Genomic DNA, 21076 nt, shown 5'->3' with positions numbered 1-21076 from the left:
TTGCTACAGGTAACTGGAAATTTAAAATTATTGATCAATATAAAGGAAATTTAAGTTTCTTTTTAGTTACTAAACAATGACAGAAAGTGCTGCTTCTGTCAAAATTGGCAAAAAAATCTGTCCGACGCTTTTAAACTAGACCTCGTATATTTTATGCTACGTATAACGTGTTGCCTACACGTCCTCTACATAACAACTGTCAAATCAGAGACACAGCTCCAATTAGCACATTCGGGCGGCCAATGGCTGCTAGCCGTTTCTGCACATTTTCCTTATCATTGGTAACTGAGGTTCTGTTATTTGATCCGCGTCCCTATCCTGCAAACACCTTTACTACTTTCCTTTTCTATTGCATCTTCCATCATCGTTGTCTGTTTTGATCTGTCAGACGGTGACATCACTGACATAGCAGTCAGTTGTTTGCAGGAAAGAGTAACTGACGTACCGCTCGAAAAATTACGTTTCGTTCCAAAAATATAAAATCAGTTTTAAAACAATGTGAAACAGTGAAGTGCCTCAATCAGCGAATGAGGTTTAATTCGGAAATGATAACATTTTGACACCGGAATTCCGCCAAATTAGGTAAGCCGGCTTCTCTCCATGACTGATGTTCTTTTGTTATGATATTGATATTGTCAGAATTTTTATCAAATAGTCGGATGGCATGAATTGATGACATTTGGCACATGTCATGTCCTGTGACACGTGTGTCAAAGCTTCGCGTGTAAAAATTCATGTTTAATGCAGGTAACATTAATTCATTAACATTCCGTAAAAAATATCTGATTTAAAAAAGAACGTTGATATGAATGCAAATTAGGTTAATTCAAATTTATTGTTTAATGGGTTTTTCTTCTTTTTCAGAGCTAGTTGAAGATGGCCAACTTTTATTTGTGTCTGCTTGTGTTTAGGATAGTCCTGCCTATAATTTTGGGAGCATGTAAGTAATTATTTTTGGACGATGATACAATTATGATAAGTACTGTGCGTGTGTTATTAATTCTGACCTCAGTAATTTAATGATAATTGCGATTTATAAAGTCAAAAAAAAATTGTGTGATTCACTGTAGCTATTTATTTCTGTTCCTTTTTCGTGCTGATAATTTGATCAGAGTGCAAGTATGATAATCTTCCTAAAGTGATGACATCATTTTATTTTAAACTTCACCTTGCATGAGTAATTTACGCTTCTGATAATCCTTAGAATGTAAAAATATTTCCTTTCACTTGGTCTGTCTATTAAAAGTGCGGCGAACTATTTACCAAAATAGAATGTTTTTCTGTCTCTGATATGTCTACTATGTTGACCTTATGCTTTTACAATTACCAGATCAAACAATTTTTCATCATTTAGTAAGGGTCAATTATTTCCGATAATTTGTCTTGAATAATATGATTTCATTACGCGGCTCTGCTTTGATTACGTTGTTGTAGAAGAAGTGCCCTTCCTAACCGCACCCTCTAAAACGCAACTATACCATTGAAGTAATTGGATTCATTTGTAACGGGGACACCCAAGGGTCGATTAATTGCAATGTAACTACAAAAACGATGTTTTCGCGGAAATTGCTAATGGACCCGTGCGTGTTGTTCTATATTGAAATTGCACTTATTTTCGATCGGCAATGTGCCATTATTTATGCTAGAAAATTTACTGGAACATCTCAGTTTTCATTTATGTATAATCTTTGTACCAAATTATATTTTTACGGAATATTAAAGCTAGTTAAGCGAGAAAGTAAAACTCCGAGTTACAACATTGTTTATGACTTTGGAACACTAACAAAAGGTTATAATGAATTGAATTAAATCATTACGTCACGTATTGAGATTTTTACACGTTTGTGGTTTTAATCGTAAAACCAGATTCTACTTTGATCCTCTTATAAATTAAACCGGCTAGAGATATTCAATGAAGAATGGATCTGTGTTTGTTTGTGTACATCGCAAGTCATTCATTTGCTGCAAATAATTACTACAAAGATGTAGCGTGAGATAAATATGTTGTGGAATTATTTTAATGAAAATAAGTAGTTTTATTACTATAATCGTGATGTTTTATATAATATTCCGCGTAGTCCACCTAGGAAGTCGAGATAAGAGAAAAACTAGGTTTCGTTTTTTTAGATAAAAACGTAAACAAATACCGTGAAGTGCAGGTCGATAGATAAACTGATTTCCGTCCATAACTTCTGACTCATTGTCAGGTTATTGATTGATTGACTTATGAGGAATTTGGTCTTGAATTTTGTGTTAATTGCAGACCTTTAAAATTCCCTATAAACTGATCAGCCTTGAACACGTCCAGTTTCCAAACATGTCTCTGCCTATTTTTGAAATTTGGTAACCATCTCTTGAATCTGTTCATTCGTTGTAAAATCGGGAATGGTAACACAGACTCTGCAAAAATACAAATAGCGCGATCAGCAGGTAGTAAAACTATCAAGAACCTAAAATTGCCAAGGTTTACAAAGATTAAACGATATGGTAATAAAACACTTCAGGATTATAAATCATGATTTATTTGCACACTGAAATATTGCAATGCGTAAAAATCTCTCGCGCATCAATGGATCTGCACTCGTTTTCGCACTGGTTTGGTCGTTTTATTATTTTGGGGAACTTACTGAAGAGTAATTCGCCATTTTTTGATACACCCTGTATGTGTTATTGAATTATTATGTAAAATTTTGTTACGAAAGCCAAATTTTATGAAGTTAAATAGATTTATTATTACTAAAGAAATTGCAAAAGACAGACTCGCAACAGAACCTAAAAATAAAAATTTCGAAAATTTGTTTTTCGCTGTACAAGATAACAGAGCTGCCAACATGAAAAGATGTGTAAGGCCTTCCAGACTAAAGTTTTGTTGACATTTCAGAAATTCTTCTATTTTCGTGCTTTATAGACTCATTTTAACAATTTACAGACGATAACTTAAAAAAAACACCATTTTTTTTTGGTATATTGAATTATTTGCTGCTGTGGATTCTTTCTTATTTTTTAGTTATTATTGGTGCTTGGATTCGATATACATTTTGTGTCTTTTGTATCTTTACTTTTATAATTGTAAATCTTGAAGATCCAAAAAAATTGTAAATTCTGTTACTTTTAATGTTACAGTAATGAATTTTGCCATAGTTACTACTTTTAACACGCTTATTAATTGTGCCCAATTATAAACTTCTAAAGCAAAAGACACATTTTTTAGAAAATATTTAAAGATCCACCTTTTCCTCATAACAAAATGAAGAATGTGATTGAAATCGGATTAAATCCAAAAAAAGAAATTGTGTGATTGGCTGGCATTCTCTTTATCAAAGAAGTTTTTATAATAAAAAACGCACCTGAGCAACCAATTCGAATGTAACTTATTATTCATTGGCTGGATGTTTATTGGATCGATTCCTTAACTAATTAAATCATTTACGAAAATTTCTAAAATTTAAGTCTTCCGCTTTACGATTTTGAAATTTGGTAGAGTTAATACACGACTCAAAAATAGTAACTTCCCAAAATTTTGTAGCTGTACCTTTAAAATTACCAAAATTACAAATTTTACTGGAGGATGTTGGAAAATTTAGCTTGAACTTCAAAATCAACATTTCTAAAATTTCAGATTTTCGCTCTACAATTTTGCAATTTGGTAGATTTAATCCATGACTCAAAAATAGTAAACACTAACTGAAATCTTCTTGTTGTCAGTGTAAACGGGTCTGTGAGAAATGGCAAAAGCGAACTCGGCAGATTCTCGCGACAGAATCTCGCAGAATTTATTGTGCAAGATCTTGCGCGGCAAGTACCGCGAGTTACCTACTCTCCAGTCTATTCCTAGCTTTATATTTAGATGATTTAAAGTAAATAAATATCTTTGTAAAATTGACACCTTGTTTATAACGCGGTTCCATGTTCCATAAGTTTAGCATGATGATTTCAATAAAGCAATAAAAACTGACTGGTCTTCTTCCAGAAAAAATAATTTTGAAGACATATACATACTTCAAAGGGTAATACTTATAATTAAAAGTAAGTTAACTAAATTGGTGCAGAGTTTATCTGCGACTTGCAACACAGTCTATATAGGTAAATTATGTGTGTACAAGAAAATAAATAAATAGTTTACAGTACAGTTAAGTGCAGATTTAAAAGAACGACAGAATTGTTGCAAACCAAATACACTAGCTTTCTGACTGACATGAACAGTTATAATCTAATTTGTTAAAATTTGTTCAAACAGTCTAAATTTTAGTTACTTAACGGTTTTGTAAAATGAGCATTTTACAATAAAGAGGTGATCAATTAGGGAGTCAATTTGGTTTAAATCAGAATGACAACCCGTCAATTTCATCTATAAATTTATCAATCTTCGATTTCAAAGAGGTATAATAGAATGCCTGCTTGTCTTATGAAAACAGTTTACCGGTTTTAACGTAATTTGCACGTCTATTCACATGTATAAAGGGAAGTCGGCTTAAAAATACTTCCTGTTTATAACAATGGCAATGGTCAGGGAAGAAATTTATGGATTTTTATTATACCGTTGGAAATGAAAGACGGTTCCTGATTCTTCATTTGATGGAAAAATATGTACTGTGTAGAGGTATCTACTATAAAAATAAATTTTTACAATTGTTTATCTTTTGATTCTAGGAGCGGCAGCGGATCTAATTGCCTAATTGCATTTCCCGAACTTTTTACTTCAATTGGGGACATATTTGCTGGTGTGACACTGATAACAATCATTACCATATGTATTATCAGAGTATGTGTTGTTACACATACATTTTGTGACCTTGTTAGCATTACACAAGTAACTATTTTTATTCTTGACTTTGGTTTGGAAATCAGTGTTAAAAGAACATTAAAAATTGAATAAGGATAATCAACAATGAATACTGAAAATAGGTGAAAATATTACATAATTGTTTGGCCAAATTTGACCAGCTGCCATAGCCACAAACCGCAACTTTCTTGCAAATTGAAAAAGTCCAAATATTTTATGTGTGTCAGACTCATGACTAAAAATACTTGTTGCGCTCATTCCGTACTGCATTTTCTTAATGCACTAAAATACTTTCTTTTTTTCTGAAATAATCGTAATGTTGACGTCAAAGATTCTGATACTAAAATTTGATGCACGTCAATCAATAACCCTCTTTTTAAACGATTGAGTGTTTTTACGAATATGATTTTGCGTAGTCTATTTCTGAAATTATTTCTGTTGATGTTCCACTACAGTAAACGATAATAGTTTCAACATTTCACTACGATTCATGACAACTCCTATTTATTGATCCAGAAAAGTTCCCCAATCTGGGGAAGCATGAAATTATCTTCCTTATTAATATTTCAAAATCATACTGAGTACAATATTATTTTGAAATCCAAACTTGTACAATCGACTTAGCTTCCTGATATCTTGCGATTGTTGGCGCCTGTTATTTTTAATTCTAGTGTTTATTTATAGCTGGTGTTATTTTATGTAATTTTATAACGTCCAAACAGTAATATTATTATTTCCTCAGTAATGAGAAAATCTTGTTCATAAAATTCTGTCACGCTTTTACGATGTGCGATAGTTAAATTACTTTTCGCCAAATTAGTTCCAAAATTAATAATCTAATCAGACCAATCAATGTACTCGACATGTGGGCGTTGCACCATTTAATAAATTCGTGCTATATTTCAGTTTTGTTCCTGCAAATTCAGCGGTACTGCTTAAGTACACCCATAAACGTCCCACTATAAACATTACTCTATTTATGTTAATTTTAGCAAAATTCACCTAAACAATAACTCCGAAATTTGGCACAACTTCGCTCCAGTTATTCGCTTGTCTAGTTTTATTGTATGACCGACTTTCGCTCTTCCAGGGTGGCATTTTACCACGAAACAAGAGAGCGTAACAAAATTGAGGGTGGGTCTCTTGCATATTAGATTTTTTTTTTAATCAAAACCAACCACGACACAAGGTGGAAATGTCACGGTAGAACAAGAATCGTATTTTGGGACCGTGATCTCATCGAAATGATTTTTGAAGAGCTTCTATCTTGTCTTTGTAATATAACTTGATCGCGTTTTTATTGAAATTAATATCGGTAGGTTGGACCCTCTAAATAAACCGTCCACACCCTCTTGGTGGCGATAAAAGGTTATTGGCAGCTCTTACGATGTCACGAGGCGATTCCATAATCCATGAATGGGACTGGTCTGGGCATTGATTGACCTTGCACTAGAAAAGAAACAATTTCTGCTTTTTATGTAGTTCGGCTCTACAAAGGATGCGGAAGCGAAGTTGAAGATATTTAGGCTAGATTACGTATTTTGAAACACTGATTCAATATTTGTATGTTTTACCACGCTGGTCACCAGCTGGATCGGAAAAACTGTCGACAGATAATAAGCAATAAAGACGAAATGCTATTACTTGACGATGACGTGATGATTTTTTGCATAAAAACTTGTGTAACATTCGAGTGTTTTACATTTTCAGTTTCTAACTAATTGTCACCTGGTTTATATCTTTATAGTAATTTATAAATTTGTCACATTTTGTCAACAAAATAAGGTCGCGCTGCAAACTTCTTTATATGATGTTTGTACAAGATGAAGTTCTTGAATACTTTTTTTTACTGTAATTTAAGAAAAATTTTAATAAACCTGTTAAAACGAAGTAATTATTAATTAACATTATTTCAGGTATTATATTTCGCCCTTCAGTTTTGTCGGCCATCTACCTCCTTTTCCTTCTTCTCCTCCCTTGCGTCCCTATTCCTACAACCGTCAGCATGGCAGGTTTCACCGGCATCTACCTCAAGTTCCTAATAGCAACGTCCATCCTAACAGCAACCGCTCAGATAGCTTTTCAAATAGTCCTCCTCGCCATGCCTCCTTATGGTAACTTCCTAACCAAATGCGAGGTTCTGGAAGAAGTCCTTCGCTACGTCGGTTTAGTAAGACTAGACTCTTTGTCCGCCGTCGACGTCATCACATGGATCTCCCCTGAAATCGTCATGGTGATCACTTCAGTAGGAATCTACATCCTCTTCTCGAAAGTCTGTCAAAAGCGATCAATCGAAGGGGCAGAAAGTGAAGAAAACCTCCCTCAGAAGCCCAAAACCAGCAAAAAGCAAATCGCTTTATTTGTCGCTGTGGGAAAATACGCGGTACTAGCAGCACTGTGCGTGGCGGCAGTGTTACGACCATCCGTACCTGGAGGACTCTATTTTCTCGTGTTTTTATCAGCGGCTACATGGTGGGCGTGCTGCAGAGAACTGGGAACAGCCTTTGCTATAGTAATGAGATGTTTGATGGTCGTCGTAGTGGCCCATCTCGGTGTACTTTACACTTACCAGTTCCAGTGGTCTCAAGACAATCTAGATTTTAATAGTACGTACGCGCGGTACTTCGGATTAACACCAATTGCATGGGTGAACTGCACTGATGATCCTCGAACGTTCCACTGGAAGGAAGTGGAATGGGCGACGTACGTCAATCCTTTGGCACTTTTCTTGCTGTACTACGTGCTCGCCTTGGAGTCGAAGTTTCTTCTGAAGCCACAGGTAAAATATCATCTTGTATCAACAGCCTACTAACATGAGGGGAGCATTGGTGGTTATAAACCCTGACTTCTAACTTTTACAGTCGCAAAAGAGACAAGGAACGTTTCTGCGGCTAGAAGGCAGTTTAACGAAACCAAGAAACAGACAAACGCAGCGACTGTCTAACAGCAAACTAATGCGTAGAGCTACTACGAGAAAGCAATGGCAGAGTGCTACTCGTAAAGTCCGAGTAAGCTATTCGCCATGTGTACTAACTTTTTTTTTTGTTTTGGTTTTGTTTTGTTCTGTTATAATTTTATTTTTATTACTAATTTTTATTTCATTTTGCGTTTCATCATTCTTTTCTAGATGTCCGGGGCCCAATATACCCTAAATGAAAACACTCCCGTATGTATTATTTTTTTATTATTATTGTTTCAAACATTTGCTTTGCTTCTGTTTCGTCTCATAACAATTATTTTTTCATAACTACGTTGGTTTAAAAACTAAAGTTAAATTTTTATTAGTTGATTGGGGGAGTCAGCCCGTTGCGTCGGTACGGTTCTGGGCGGTCAGGTACCACCGTATATCAAGACTCGACCGGTAGCTGCACAGTGACTGGCCACACGGACGATATTCCTATGGATGAACTCGGTAAGGGTAAGACCACTCATTTCCATTCAAATCCAAAATTCTTTGTTTCGGGATAATATTCTTAACACTTGTTGCTAAGGTACTGTAGAAGAGGAATACGAGCCCACGTTGTTTGAAAACATCATGTTTGCACTTGAATCAATTCTGCAAGTTATAATTAAATCGTCTTACATCGCAACGAACATTATAATGATGGTAAAGTGAGTAGTTTAAGTGGGTGGAATAACACAACTGGATTTGTAGGCGTGGAGTATCACCTACATCAGCTGGATTACATTCATTCTTCTTCTTTGGGCGAATCTGTTATGGTTGATACCAAACCAGAGAAAGTCAATGCTCCGTTCCAGTCCTTTCTTAGTCATCTACGCTTGGTTCCTTCTGATTTCTGCTTACATTTATTCAATGGATCTGTTGGAGAGCGAACTTCCCACCACAATCAACGGCGTTGATTTATCCGAAATTGGATTCGAAAGGGTTAAAACACTACCCTGTAATCCCCTTCTAGTCAAATGTGTGTTCACTGCGATGTTTTGGATCACGTTGCGGCAGTACGTACGAGAAAAAATAGAAGAGAGACAAACTACTGCTCTAGCCGATATGGCATCGCCGTTACAATTATCAGTGGGTGCAGCTGCTGGTAATTCTTCTGTACTAAACAAACGAAATACCAATAAAACTTTTCTTAGGTGTGGAAACCGATAAAGATATGGGCAGCAAACTTATGGATAAAATAGGAATGTACCTGCGGCAAATGCTCACGAAATTTTGGATTTGGGTGGTTGCCATTACGCTTTTCGCTGTAGCAATCACTGGGGAGCGAATGACCGCTTTTAGAGTAATATACATGGCGTTGTTCTTGTTCTTCGTTTTGACTTTCCAAGTGTCGTTCCGAGCGTGGAGAAAAATGATGTTTGGTTTCTGGCTTACGGTCATCGTTTACTCAATGGCCATACTAGTCATGGTATACACTTACCAATTTAAGAACTTTGATACGTACTGGCGGGACTACTTGCACGTTCCTTTTAAAAGGTAAGTTGAAGAAAATTTGTTTAGTTCTAATAGACCGAGTTTAGACAACTGGATATCGGCTTGGAGAAATTCGAAACAACTCAACTTTTCGTACGTCTAGTCACACCGACATTCTTTGTTATTATTACTGTGGTACAATTACACTATTTCCATAAAGACTTTATGGAACTATCAGATCCTCAAAATACCAGTGTTATCGGAGTAGATCTTGATCAAAGTTCGTTGCAAGGAGGTGTTGGAGCCGACGATTCCAGCTCATCTATTAAAATGGATCTCACTGATACTGGTGAGTTGGAACAATAAGAAAATTTGATGTGAAAACAGATTTCCAGACTCATCAAACAACCGGTGGCAACTATGGATGAGACGTTTTCACCATTTTGTTAATCTCTCGTTCCTCTTTTTGGAACTGCACATGCCTAAATTCGTTATCGTATTTTTGATGTTGGTCTGCATTCACGATAAGTGCGCTCTGTATTTCTTGTTGGTCCTCCTCATCGTGCTTGCGTGTGCCTTTGGACGTCCCATGCAGATTTTAGCAATCTACACAAGTTCAATTTATGTTTCGCTCATGTTGTTAGCGAGAATGATTTATCAAACGGATTACATAGATCCAAATAAATGGAATGTTACATGCGAGGTACTGTTCGTTTCTTGTGTTTTAGCAGTGGTATTGTTGTCATATTTTTGTAGGAAGGCAACGCTAGTGTGGTTGAAAACAATGCCATTTGGCTGGGCTTTAATAAAACGGCGCCTCATTCATCTTTACCTCATTTGGTTAAATGGAACATTATGTACATTCTCGTGGTGACTATATGGGCGGTGGTTTTGGTAAGACAGTTTAACTACCGAGTTTCAAGGGGTAAACCCACCACGAGAGCATTCTTCATGTTCCCGAGAATTACCAAAGCCGATGCAGATAAAAGCATAAATGATTGTCTAAAGTATTTGTTTAATTTCGGATTTTACAAATTTGGTGTTGAAGTAAGTTTGATGACTCCTATTTTAGTCTTTAAAACTTCTTCTGCAGATTTGTCTGATGGCCACGGTGGCGGTAATCGGATTCAGGATGGACATGTACTCCATTATCTACAGTATCTGGTTATGTATCATGTTTATTTGCAAACGCCAAACTCTAGCAAAGATCTGGAACCTGTACATGGCGTTCATTGCTCTGCTTCTCCCCATTCAGTACATCATGGCTGTAGGTTTACCACCCACTCTTTGTATCTGTAAGTTTGGATAATCACGTTGAATTATTGACCAAGAGCAATTTATAGTGTTTCCATGGGACGAAAGCTTCTGGGACACCGATGGTGCAAAACATGCAGAGATTTACCGTAGACTCCAAGAATGGGCGTATTTGTTAGACTCAGATTATCCACCATCCGCGAAAAAGCTCATCTGTGATTTTATTCTTTTATTATTAGTGTCCAGACAGTCTGTGGTCTTCAGAATAGAGAAGAGATGGGCGGGACGTGAATACCAAGGCGGTTCTAACGAAAGTATAATTCATCACGCCGAAGAAAAAGGGTTCGTCAATCCGATTTCGGACTACATATCTCATGTTAGATCTTACCTTGACATCATCAAGAAGGGCATTTTTAACAGTTTCTTATGGATAACTCTCGCTATAGTCTTTCTAGCTGGAACCAACCGCGTTAATATATTCTCAATCGGTTACTTAATCGGTGCGTTCATATTTTTGTGGCAAGGAACAGACTTGTATTTAAAGCCCATCCCAAAGATAATCAAAGTTTGGGACTTATTCTTGGGATACAATGTTTTTGTGATTTTATGCAAAACTTCTTTGCAAATTGTTGGATGTATCTTCATTCAGAACATCCCAAATTACGCGTGTTGGCTCGTCCAGCTGTTCGGCATCGGCTGTGTGAAGAAATTTGGTGATTTAACCGTTCAAGCGGGCTTAGCAAGTGACGATTACTGCAAAGTGCCAAGAGAATTCGTCGGTTTAGTGTGGGATGGTCTATGCTTTGGATTCATGCTAACACAGAGACGGATTTTTCAAAGCTACAACTTCTTCCACCTCATTAACGAAACAAAAGCCACTGCAATTTTAGCATCACGAGGAGCGGAACTCATTGAAGAACTGCGGATGAAACGAATGATGGAACAAGAGGAGCAAGAACGCTACGTGTTAGAAAAAATCAAGGCCAAAATGGACAAGATCAAAGCCAACCAGCAGAAGATCCAAGGAACGAGCTTCAAAGACAGCGATCACCATTACGCCGGTGAGTTCTTTTGATCTTCTAATTGCGAAAAATAAAAAAAATCGTTAGCTCAACCTCCGTTAGCGCACTCTTCGTCAGTATCGTCATGCGGGTCGGCACAGACATCTCCTGCTGGTTATCACACTCCTATCGACGATGAGGAGCATGCTCCTCTGACTCCACGTAGTTCTCTTCTTCAACAGCAAGCTCCTTCTCCTTACTCGGCCGTTATGACGGTGTCTCTGGAAGGTTACCTTGAACCCCAGAGGATGTCATTTAGCTCTCCTCCTAATTCCGAGTTAAATCCGCGTCCTCCATCTCCCGATGATAGTTTCCCCGTGTTTTCACCTCCACCTTACGATGCCGCTCCTCCGTATGCCGAGGCAGTCAGCGAACCGCCCGCGACGGTTCAACGACAGACCAGCATTGGACCACCTTGGATGCAAGGGAGTTTTGTGACACCCCGACAAAGCATAATTTCGTACTCGTCGAGATCTCCATTGAGTCATCACGAATGTAGGAACTTTAGATGTTGCGGCACGACGCAGTATATAACATGCTTTCGATTTTTTTCGATATCCCCACGTTGTTTATACGTGCACTGTTTTGTGTACAAAATTTTTATGTCGATGTTTTGATTTTGTAGATACGATATTTAAGGGTAGGCCTACCCGTAGAAGAAGGGAGCCAAAGTCTTATAAACAGGGTAATTTTTTGGGCGTTTTGGTGATGGTTTTTGTGTTTTGATCATAGAAATTTAATAAATGTCACTTCCATTACAGTTTGTGTCTGGTAATCATTGAGTAGTGCACCTGTAGATAGCATGATCATTGGGGTTTCGTTCTCACTTCTTTTGGCTTGACTGTGTGCGATTGTGTCTAACTGTGTGTTTAGTTTCTGTATTGAACAGTAAACTCAATGTTAGATCATGTAAATATTCTTAAACGTTAATATAATTGCTTGCGATTTGCATCAAACCAGACAAGAGTCTGGCCCGTTGCTTCTGCAACTAATTTTCGACTAATATATCATTCTCTTCCTTTAGCGGTTCGTTCCGGTGACTACTACATGTTCGATGATTTAGATGATGAAGATGAAATAGATTTTATGGAAGATCAGAAAGATGACGAAGACGACGACCAAGAATTGCAAGGCCGCGGGCTGTCTATAAGCCAGGTAAGCTCGCTTTTATTGGAAATTCGCTAGGGACAAACACTAACCACCTGCATGGTTTAACCTATTAACCTTTATAGTTGATAAGTTCTGCAATGAAGACTGACATCAACACGACTATAAAACAATCGGAGATGGATGTTAGAAGACGTGGAAGCATGCCTTTACCCACTAGACAGAAGTCGATTTTATCTGCGAAGTCGCAGCTTTCTGTGCCATATTCGGCTCCACCTATAGTGAGTTTAATGCGGTTTCTTGCACAGAGGCAGCAGCAGGATTCGTGCTTTTGTAAGATTAAGCTGCAAAGAGAATACGCGAAAAATCCGTCTCAATGCACTTCCGTCATCATAATATCACTGCACAGTAATTTAATCCTGCCGATATTTCTAGGATTTGTTTATCTTTCTATCAGTTCAATTCCCAACAGCGACAGCTTGTATGTTTGTACAGTAAACTCTCTTTATAGCAAATATGACGAAATGGAATTCTAATTCTAATTTAAGATGGGGTAGTGTGGAATCTTCACTAATAGACAGTGGAATAAGTAACTAGGAGAGAATATTTTTGGATTGCTATCTCCTGGTTAATTACTTCACTACTGACAATACAGTTTAATCAAATTAACAAAATCTTCTCGTTCGTCGAGTTGTGAAACTCACTTTATTGACGACGTGGCGCCAGTTTCTGTATTAACAGTTGTTTCCTTCACAGATCGAAGAAACAAAAACGGTGAAAATTACAGAGTTTAAAATACCCGATGAACCTCAACCTGGTACAAGTCGGGAAGATGAACCCACTAGTGAAACCAGTGAAAAGAGTAAAACACATATTTTTGTTAAATTTGCTTTTAATTGTTGTTTTTATAGAATATACACTCGCAGAGAAGCTCAAAATGGGTCTTCTCTTCTTGTGGGCATTCATTCAAAGCTCGATGATAAGTCTGACTAACTTCTTAAATAAATATTCTAGAGATTATAGATACGTTTTGCGCGTTCTGGCCAAAGAGAAGAAGTACTTGAAGGTAAAACCAGACACTTAATTTATGTAGTCCAAGTTTGTGTTTTAGGAAAACACGGATTACAACGTGGGTCTTCGAATGGGATCAAATCAAATGTGGCAACCATCTGGTTCTTATGGTAGTCTTCTTAGGCAATCCCAGTAAGTGCGTTAATATTTCGAGCCTTGTTTTTGTTTGAATTGAATTTTTGTGTAGTGTTAGATTAGTGTGTAGTAGTGGTATTTTTTCCCTTGCTGCTTAGCGAGGAATCAGCGGTCCCAACACCCTACGCCGGAACACTCAGTCCCTCTGATTCTTTCAGACTCGTTTCCGACAGGTCAGTAAATATCAGTATGGTGTATCCATCGGACACGAAGAGATTATTAAATTTGTATTTGCAACCTTCGGATTCTGTTGGTTCAAACGCAGTACTGATATCTACGAGAACTTTGTTTCTTAACTTTTTGGAGACCTCCTTTTTTCAACTCTTTCAAATCACCACTAACCGTTTGTTTCCCTAATAAATCTCTTAGGGCGTCTTCGCAACACTCCTTGGTCGACGAGAAACCTCCCGTTAGTGAAGATAGTGACCAGAAAGCGTTAGCTACTACCACTTTACCCTACACCTCCGAACCGGACAGGTATTTCCCCTCCCTATAATATGAGTGACGTTATTACGCCACCAGTATAATGTATAATATAAAAACGGAATGACAGTAGTGTAGAAAAGGCTGTATGTTGGCTGTAGGCGCAAGGCGAGTGTTCTCACGGTCCCCGAAATTCGAATTCTGGCCCCAAGTCTGGAACGTGGATTAGACTCGCCTTTTCCACCAAGGTAACATTCGCACGATGTTGTGCGCTTCGTGCATGGCCTTGCCCTTCTTTCAGTTTTTTCGACTCTTCTTCACACTTACGCTTCGTCTCATCCGACATTTATTTGTATTTTTTTACGACTATTATCGATGTTGCGATTTCGGTGTTCCCTTCTAATTTTGAATAAATCTAATTCTGACGTGTTGTAGTCCTGAGGGGTCGAACATGGAGATGGAAGACTACGAAGGGACGGAAATGTCTTCATACGACCAACCACCGGTCATCAGGTTACTGTTGGCAATTTGGTACATCATCATGAGCCGATCAGAAAACGTCTGCTATTTCATCATTTTCTTGAACCAAATTAAATCCGCAACGTTTTTGTCGTTACCACTGCCTCTGATGGTCTTTTTGTGGGGAACGCTGACAATTCCTAGACCCGATAAGACCTTCTGGGTTACCATTATAGCTTATACTGAGGTGAGTCTCTTCTAACTTTAATGTGGTATTTATTGTTTTGTTTAGGTGATTGTTTTAATCAAATGCATGTTCCAATTCGACATTATTCCTTGGAATCAGAGTCCGGGAATTACCAATGATCCGTTTTATCCGCCACGGATCATAGGAATTGAAAGAAACTCGAATTACGCAGTTTGGGATCTTTTACTTCTCCTTGTGGTGTTTTTCCATAGGTAAAACTGAGTTTTTGTGCCGCAAGATTTGTTATTGTCCCTTTTCCACCTGCAGATTTATGTTAAAATCAATGGGTTTATGGAAATCATCGCCGCCGATACCAGTGGCGCTTGTGGCAGATGGCGAATATAAAATTGGGGCTGGTGGTACCCTCGTACAGGTCCAGACCTCACCATCGATATCTCAAAGAAGGTATTTTTGCATTTCAATACGCACGTCCCTAAATTTCCCTCGATTTCTAGCACCAAATCAAAACTTATCAATTATAAATTCCTGTCCCGAACTTATCCTTCCAGAAACCGATTCATAAAACATTTACGTAACTGTTGCGGAAAATCTAAAAGGTACTAACATTTAATAACAAACAAAACGTAATGTTTTGAGTTCCCAATGATGTTTTCAGCGCCAAACAAAGTGACGAAGGTTCACCCAAGGACACCAGCAATTTGGATAGGAAGAATAGTGACCTTCAAAGGCTGGTGGAAGAAGACGAAGAGGTTGCTAAAGCACCAAGTCGGTACAGCCTTAGCCGCACCGAGATGGAAAATAAAATAGTCACGATTGACTGCAAATCTGTAGCACCGATTTCCCACTTACCTGTGTCGTTGAAGATAGCGTAAGTAAAACAATTTGAAGTTCCAAATGATTGTTTTCTTCATTTCAGACTATTGAGGTATGGCGAGAACATACAGCTGTTTTTCAAACAATTGCGCGACCCGACTTCGAGGGTTGCGGCTGATGTGTATTCGTACATGTTTTTGTGCGATTTCTACAACTTCTTTGTGATTCTGTTAGGATACAGTTCGTTCGGAACGCAACAAGGGGATGGAGGAGTGTCGTCTTACTTAGAGGACGATCGAGTTCCTGTTCTATTTTTATTAATGCTTATACTACAATTTACTCTTATAATAGTCGATCGTGGTATTTTTTTGCGGAAAAACATTCTGGCGAAAATCATATTCCAGTTTATACAAGTGTTTGTCTTACATGTATGGTTGTTTATAATTTTCCCGATTATAACGGAAAGGTGAGTGGGCAAAATTTTTGGTGAGACTACTAGTTTGGAATTGTAGGGGCTTCAATTCGGTCCTGGCGCCCCAAATGTACTACATGGTCAAATGTTTCTACCTCCTGCTCTCGGCTTACCAAATCAGATGTGGTTACCCCACTAGAATTTTAGGGAATTTCCTTTGTAAAGGGTACAATTACCTTAATATGTTCCTCTTCAAAGCTTTCATGGCAATTCCATTCTTATTTGAACTAAGAACAGTGATGGATTGGATGTGGACAGACACTTCAATGACAGTCTTCGACTGGATCAAAATGGAAGACATTTTCGCCCACATATTCCAGATAAAGTGCACCCGCCATGTAGAAGACGAGTATCCACAGCCAAGAGGCGAAAGGAAGCCGCCTTTTGTCAAGTATTTAATGGGGGGTGCCATCCTAGCTCTCATCATTGCTATAATCTGGTTCCCTCTGGTATTCTTTTCTTTGGGAAACGCTGTAGGCACCCCAAATCCTCCATACGACGTTACAATGGAAATCCGCATTGGACCATACGAACCGGTCTATACAATGTCCGCACAAAGCAACTCAATCGATCAGTAAATTAAAAAAAATAATCACAATCAAAAATTAATTGCTATTTTTAGGTTTTCTGAGAGCAATCTTCACAGACTACAACAGGCTTATGTCAATCAAAAGAGCGCGGCTACGATAGTCTCAAATTATGAAGCTCCTGATATAGCAGCGATAACTTTAAGTTCGAATTCGGCCAACATTTGGAGCATATCTCCTCCGGACAGAGAACGGATGGTCAAAGAAGTGAATTCTAGTGGGTATTAACAATTATACGTTTCTTGAAGTGATTGTTTGCCTTCTAGCTGATCCTCTGAAAATCCGACTGGAGTACAAAGTTTCCCACAGGACTAGCAAACCTGAGGATTCGGGTGTTATTCCAGACAATGTCGAAATTTCAGTACCGGCAGCAGTCGCAGGAAAACCAAACGTGATGCGTCAGAATCTCTTACAGATGTTACTGCGGAATAAAACCGCACCTCCTATGGTGCTAGAGAACATTTTACCTAAATTTCTGAAAGTAACAAATCGAGGTACTGCCAAAGCGCTTTCTCAACTCATGTATGTCGATAAAGCGGATTCAGGTTTGTATTAAATTTTTTCCTCCATGGTGTTCTCACTGGGTCCTTTAGAAGCCGCAAGTCCCACCGGTAAATCTTTCCGCACTGTCTCACTACAGCTCCACAGCACCAATGAAAGCGACTCCAAAGAATGGTGGATTATCAAGGAAGATTGCACTGATTACAACTACAAAGACTTCTTATCAAAAATCCCGTTTGTCGACTGCTCGTCCATCATCTTGTATACTTTCAACGATAAAATTTTTCCCAGTACTCTCAGTATACTGACAGGAGGAGGGTGAGTTAATTAACATTCTTTCGAACTGTAGAGTTGAGAGCGCAATGCTTATTTGTAACTTGTATTGCAGTATAATCGGCCTTTACTCAACTTTAGTTTTCGTCGCTTTCCGCTTCTTCCGTGGTTTCTTCGCCGAACAATGCTTTAAAATCATGTTCGAGGACATGCCAAATATAGACCGTGTCCTTCAGTTATGTCTCGATATTTACTTGGTTCGTGAAGCGGGCGAATTCGCCCTTGAAGAAGATCTTTTCGCCAAACTCGTGTTCCTATTCCGGTCGCCAGAGACGATGATCAAATGGACGCGGCCGAAAGAAGAACTCGCCGACGATGAAGATCCCGAAGGCGATGCCTAAACTTTGACTACAAAATGTGCTTGTTCGGGACAGGTGCTAATTGTAGTGGTAAATTATTAGTACTAATAATAATTTATCATTGCAATTACCACCGCCGGGACAGTTGTAGTTCTCAGGAATCTTAGCTTGTAGATTTTTAAGGCTTCGTTGCTTTAACAATAAGTTCCAAATGACATATTTAACTGTTGTTTAGGATTTTTGGTATGTATGCTGTGTACTGTCTGGGAATTTTTCGCATTTCTCGCTCTGTTCTGCTCGATCGGTTAACGGACGAGATTTGGTTGCAAGATATGCCTAACCCGAACAGAATTTATAATTTAATGAACGATATTCTTATTGCAAGAGCGTTTAAAGAGTACAGTTTGGAAGAAGATCTTTTTGCGAAACTGATATTTGTGATGAGATCCAGAGAATTGACCATCAAAATTACAAGACTGTACGGAAATACGTACAATCCAGACATTGTTAGCATAAAAAGATGAACTGACTGCCACGTAAGTTAAGGTTTTAGATTAGAAAGTCAATCTTCCATTCATGTAAATGTTAAGTCTACCAAGTGCTTTTAGATCATATCACGATCGTCTTGTAAATTTGTGCAGGTATTTGAATAACTAAAAGATGTAGGTTTACTGTGTTATTTATTGTGATTGGAAACACTATAATACTATATTAGCTGAATATTCTTTGAATGTTTTATATTTTAAAACTTTTTATAATATATTGTGCACAGTTGTATTTAATTTTTACAATAAACGATTTTAAAAAAAGGAAAATTCTAATTTTGCAATCAAAGTTGCTGGAAACATTTGGAACTAGGTCTCAATAAGAAATACAATTCTCAAATTAAAATTATTTAATTAAATTAGTTCAATAAATAACATAATGTAAAAAAACGTCTAATATTAGAATAATAAAAACCAACAAAAACCGTCAAATTATCACAACAAAGGTTAGAACAACCCAAAGACTTCTACGGAATCTGTTCCGTTTTTTGTTATTGCAAAACCCAAATAAATTATACCTATAGCTTACTCTTATTAATAACACCTTCCTCATCCAACATGTTCCCTTCATCGTGGCTCCCTGGTTTCATAATTTCAAAGAAATGCCTTCTTCCATCGATGTACATCATCGCCTCGTGGTAAGTTCTCGGATATACACTTTTAACCAACTCTGGAACTTCGTAAGTAAAATGAACGACATTCGTTGTGTCACTAGTCCCAGTTTGGGGATCAAAAGTTTCCACGCAGACAACAATCTGTATGTACTGCATGTGCGTAAACACGACAAATGCGTGCATATGTATGAGAGAATTTACAGCGATGGGTTTGTTGAACTTAATATCGCTTATACTTTTTACTTTTGGTCGATACTTGCTGAATTTGAACCCCAAAACCCAACTAAGCTCCGCCGCTTGTCTCATTATAAACCCTCCGAAAACGGTGTTGTGGAGGTTGCGATTCTCGGGTTGCGAAAATATGGTGTTTGATATAGTGCAGTCCTGCATCCAGACACCTCCAGGTGGAAGTACCACGTTTCTTAGACTCAGATCTTGGACTTTCGTTTTCATATACAATTCGTGAATGATTGTTTGTTCGGTATTGTCAGGGATGACTTTAGAAACGTGCAACTTCTCCAGTGCTATCCGGTTCGCTTTTCTCTGTTCGCCTCCAGCTAAAATTTTCTTTTCGCGCTCATCCGCCGGGTTTATAGGGTTGACAATTGCAGCTTTGGAGTTAGTGGGATCTCTGGCGGCTATTAAGAACAGTGCTCTAGTGATGCGGTGCCACGTTCCGTGTCGGTTCTGCTCCAACCAAACCACTACTTCCATGGTTGATTTCCCAACCCAACTCACGTGCCCGGAAATTTTAATATCTTCGTGGGGGATTGGGACGAAGTCGCTGAAGTCGATCCTGTCAACACAAGCAGTGACGAGGGTTTGTGGTGATGGTACCCCTTCAGGCAGATCTGGGTCATGGATGTGTTTTTGGGCTACCATCACCGCGAAAATATCCATGTCTTCCAGGAGGCGTCCCACACGGACGGATCCCAGGAAAGTTGTATACTTATCCTGAAGACGAGTATTTGTAGATAGAGGTATTAAAGCGACTAAGTAACTCTCGCGCATGGACCTAGCGGGGAGGGCATCCTGGCTCTTAGGGAGGTATTTACTTAGATGAGCGCGACTGGAGGGCATGGGGGAATATCCACCCCCGAAACCCATCTCCTTGGCCAGTTTTTGAGTTACTACAACCAAAATTGTTGATTATTCTAAATAGGGAACGAGTTTTACTTACATTCCTGGATGGAGAAGACGGTCTCGGAACTCGAGGTAGATAAGTGCCGACTCATTGGTGAACTGTTGAAAAATGAAAGTCAGCTTTACAACTCGAAATGGTGCGAAGAGATCAAAGGTTATATAACAACTCACTTACTATATCGATAATTTGTTGTGATTAAGCCGATTTATCAGCGATAAGCCGCGGAGTACTCTTGAAGACATGATCCGCTTAATACTATGAACAAATACTGAGTGACAGATTTCAAATCTTGATTAGGATTTCGTCTACATTTTTATTGCCGCATTTTGCAACATTTCACACCTATTACACATAACCTGCAAGTTTGACAACCATGGATTACGTCATAATTTTTTTTCAAGACGCTTTATTTACTCCGCGAAGTGCAAAGATCAGCTGTGTTTTTCTCGGTAGTTCAATGCCAACACCTTTTTATGGGGCTGATTCAAGAGATTTTTTCTCAGAAAATTAGTCTTTTTTAGGAAGGTTGAAGTCCACCAAATTGGAATTTAACGGACGGTCAAAGTCAAAGGTTTTTTCTAATTAAAAAACTGAACTCACCCATTTCCTTTGAATGATGAAATCGATTTTTTTATTATGTCAATTTGACATTATAGGAACATTACGGAACGTTTTATTTAAATTTGACGGCAAATCTTCAAATTATTTTTTATTTATCGAGTAACTATGAAGACAATAATAAAAAAAATCTTTTGGTTATGCAACCAAATATACACAAAATGAAATTATTAATTTAAGGAAAATCTACTTCTCAATAAATTTGCAACTATTCACTTTAAGAACTTACTTTAAGAAGTCTCAGGTATGTGGGATTTTCAGTGAGATGATA

At 38.0% G+C, this 21076-nt stretch overlaps 3 protein-coding genes across 14 annotated transcripts; 2 read left to right on the top strand and 1 right to left on the bottom strand.

The window, feature by feature from the left end:
* The first annotated feature begins 95 nt into the window (after nucleotides 1–95).
* On the top strand, nucleotides 96–17926 carry LOC148174257 (piezo-type mechanosensitive ion channel component-like). 12 transcript variants are annotated; one of them, XM_088035645.1, is made up of 33 exons: nucleotides 97–582; nucleotides 865–940; nucleotides 6700–7562; nucleotides 7645–7791; nucleotides 7911–7949; nucleotides 8069–8201; nucleotides 8275–8390; nucleotides 8439–8832; nucleotides 8882–9224; nucleotides 9269–9510; nucleotides 9557–9864; nucleotides 9918–10208; nucleotides 10255–10456; nucleotides 10505–11476; nucleotides 12102–12161; nucleotides 12501–12631; nucleotides 12709–12864; nucleotides 13340–13445; nucleotides 13495–13649; nucleotides 13695–13786; nucleotides 13888–13962; nucleotides 14159–14266; nucleotides 14374–14460; nucleotides 14648–14918; nucleotides 14964–15130; nucleotides 15186–15323; nucleotides 15535–15747; nucleotides 15796–16158; nucleotides 16205–16738; nucleotides 16787–16968; nucleotides 17018–17296; nucleotides 17345–17570; nucleotides 17641–17926. In XM_088035645.1, the coding sequence occupies exons 2-33, from the start codon at nucleotides 877–879 to the stop codon at nucleotides 17924–17926; spliced, it is 7743 nt and encodes a 2580-aa protein (XP_087891771.1). In that variant the 5' UTR covers nucleotides 97–582; nucleotides 865–876. The 12 variants fall into 12 exon arrangements, with proteins under 12 accessions (XP_087891765.1, XP_087891771.1, XP_087891761.1 ...); XM_088035635.1 differs by lacking the exon at nucleotides 13888–13962 and having other exon boundaries at nucleotides 108–582; nucleotides 8069–8195; nucleotides 8284–8390; XM_088035634.1 differs by lacking the exon at nucleotides 13888–13962 and having other exon boundaries at nucleotides 108–582; nucleotides 8069–8195.
* A 200-nt stretch (nucleotides 17927–18126) lies between these two features.
* LOC148174256 (piezo-type mechanosensitive ion channel component-like) lies at nucleotides 18127–18699 on the top strand. The gene has a single exon (XM_088035654.1). It carries the CDS (start codon nucleotides 18130–18132, stop codon nucleotides 18406–18408), a length of 279 nt encoding a protein of 92 aa, XP_087891780.1. The 5' UTR covers nucleotides 18127–18129; the 3' UTR covers nucleotides 18409–18699.
* A 62-nt stretch (nucleotides 18700–18761) lies between these two features.
* Nucleotides 18762–20567, bottom strand: LOC148174255 (acyl-coenzyme A thioesterase 10, mitochondrial-like). Its single transcript, XM_088035648.1, has 3 exons — nucleotides 20362–20567; nucleotides 20224–20285; nucleotides 18762–20173 (listed from the first exon to the last, which is right to left on the bottom strand). The coding sequence occupies exons 1-3, from the start codon at nucleotides 20427–20429 to the stop codon at nucleotides 18948–18950; spliced, it is 1356 nt and encodes a 451-aa protein (XP_087891774.1). The 5' UTR covers nucleotides 20430–20567; the 3' UTR covers nucleotides 18762–18947.
* Nucleotides 20568–21076: the final 509 nt, after the last annotated feature.

This window comes from Gnatocerus cornutus, chromosome 5 (assembly GCF_029298725.1).
Source record: "Gnatocerus cornutus isolate USDA-ARS CGAHR chromosome 5, icGnaCorn1.1, whole genome shotgun sequence".
Lineage (NCBI taxonomy): Eukaryota > Metazoa > Arthropoda > Insecta > Coleoptera > Tenebrionidae > Gnatocerus > Gnatocerus cornutus.
Note: the sequence above shows the minus strand (reverse complement) of the source record. Positions and strands in the feature narration are given on the sequence as shown.

What these genes read in the sequence shown, in the direction of transcription:
- LOC148174257 (XM_088035645.1), top strand. Translation starts at nt 877, where the DNA reads ATGGCCAACTTTTATTTGTGTCTGCTTGTGTTTAGGATAGTCCTGCCT. An exon ending in AATGGAATGTTACATGCGAG is followed by an intron (nt 9,865 to 9,917) that starts GTACTGTTCGTT and finishes ATATTTTTGTAG; the next exon opens with GAAGGCAACGCTAGTGTGGT. An exon ending in CTTGTGGTGTTTTTCCATAG is followed by an intron (nt 15,131 to 15,185) that starts GTAAAACTGAGT and finishes TTCCACCTGCAG; the next exon opens with ATTTATGTTAAAATCAATGG.
- LOC148174256 (XM_088035654.1), top strand. Translation starts at nt 18,130, where the DNA reads ATGTATGCTGTGTACTGTCTGGGAATTTTTCGCATTTCTCGCTCTGTT.
- LOC148174255 (XM_088035648.1), bottom strand. Translation starts at nt 20,429, where the DNA reads ATGTCTTCAAGAGTACTCCGCGGCTTATCGCTGATAAATCGGCTTAAT. An exon ending in CACAACAAATTATCGATATA is followed by an intron (nt 20,286 to 20,361) that starts GTAAGTGAGTTG and finishes ATTTTTCAACAG; the next exon opens with TTCACCAATGAGTCGGCACT. An exon ending in CGTCTTCTCCATCCAGGAAT is followed by an intron (nt 20,174 to 20,223) that starts GTAAGTAAAACT and finishes TTTTGGTTGTAG; the next exon opens with TAACTCAAAAACTGGCCAAG.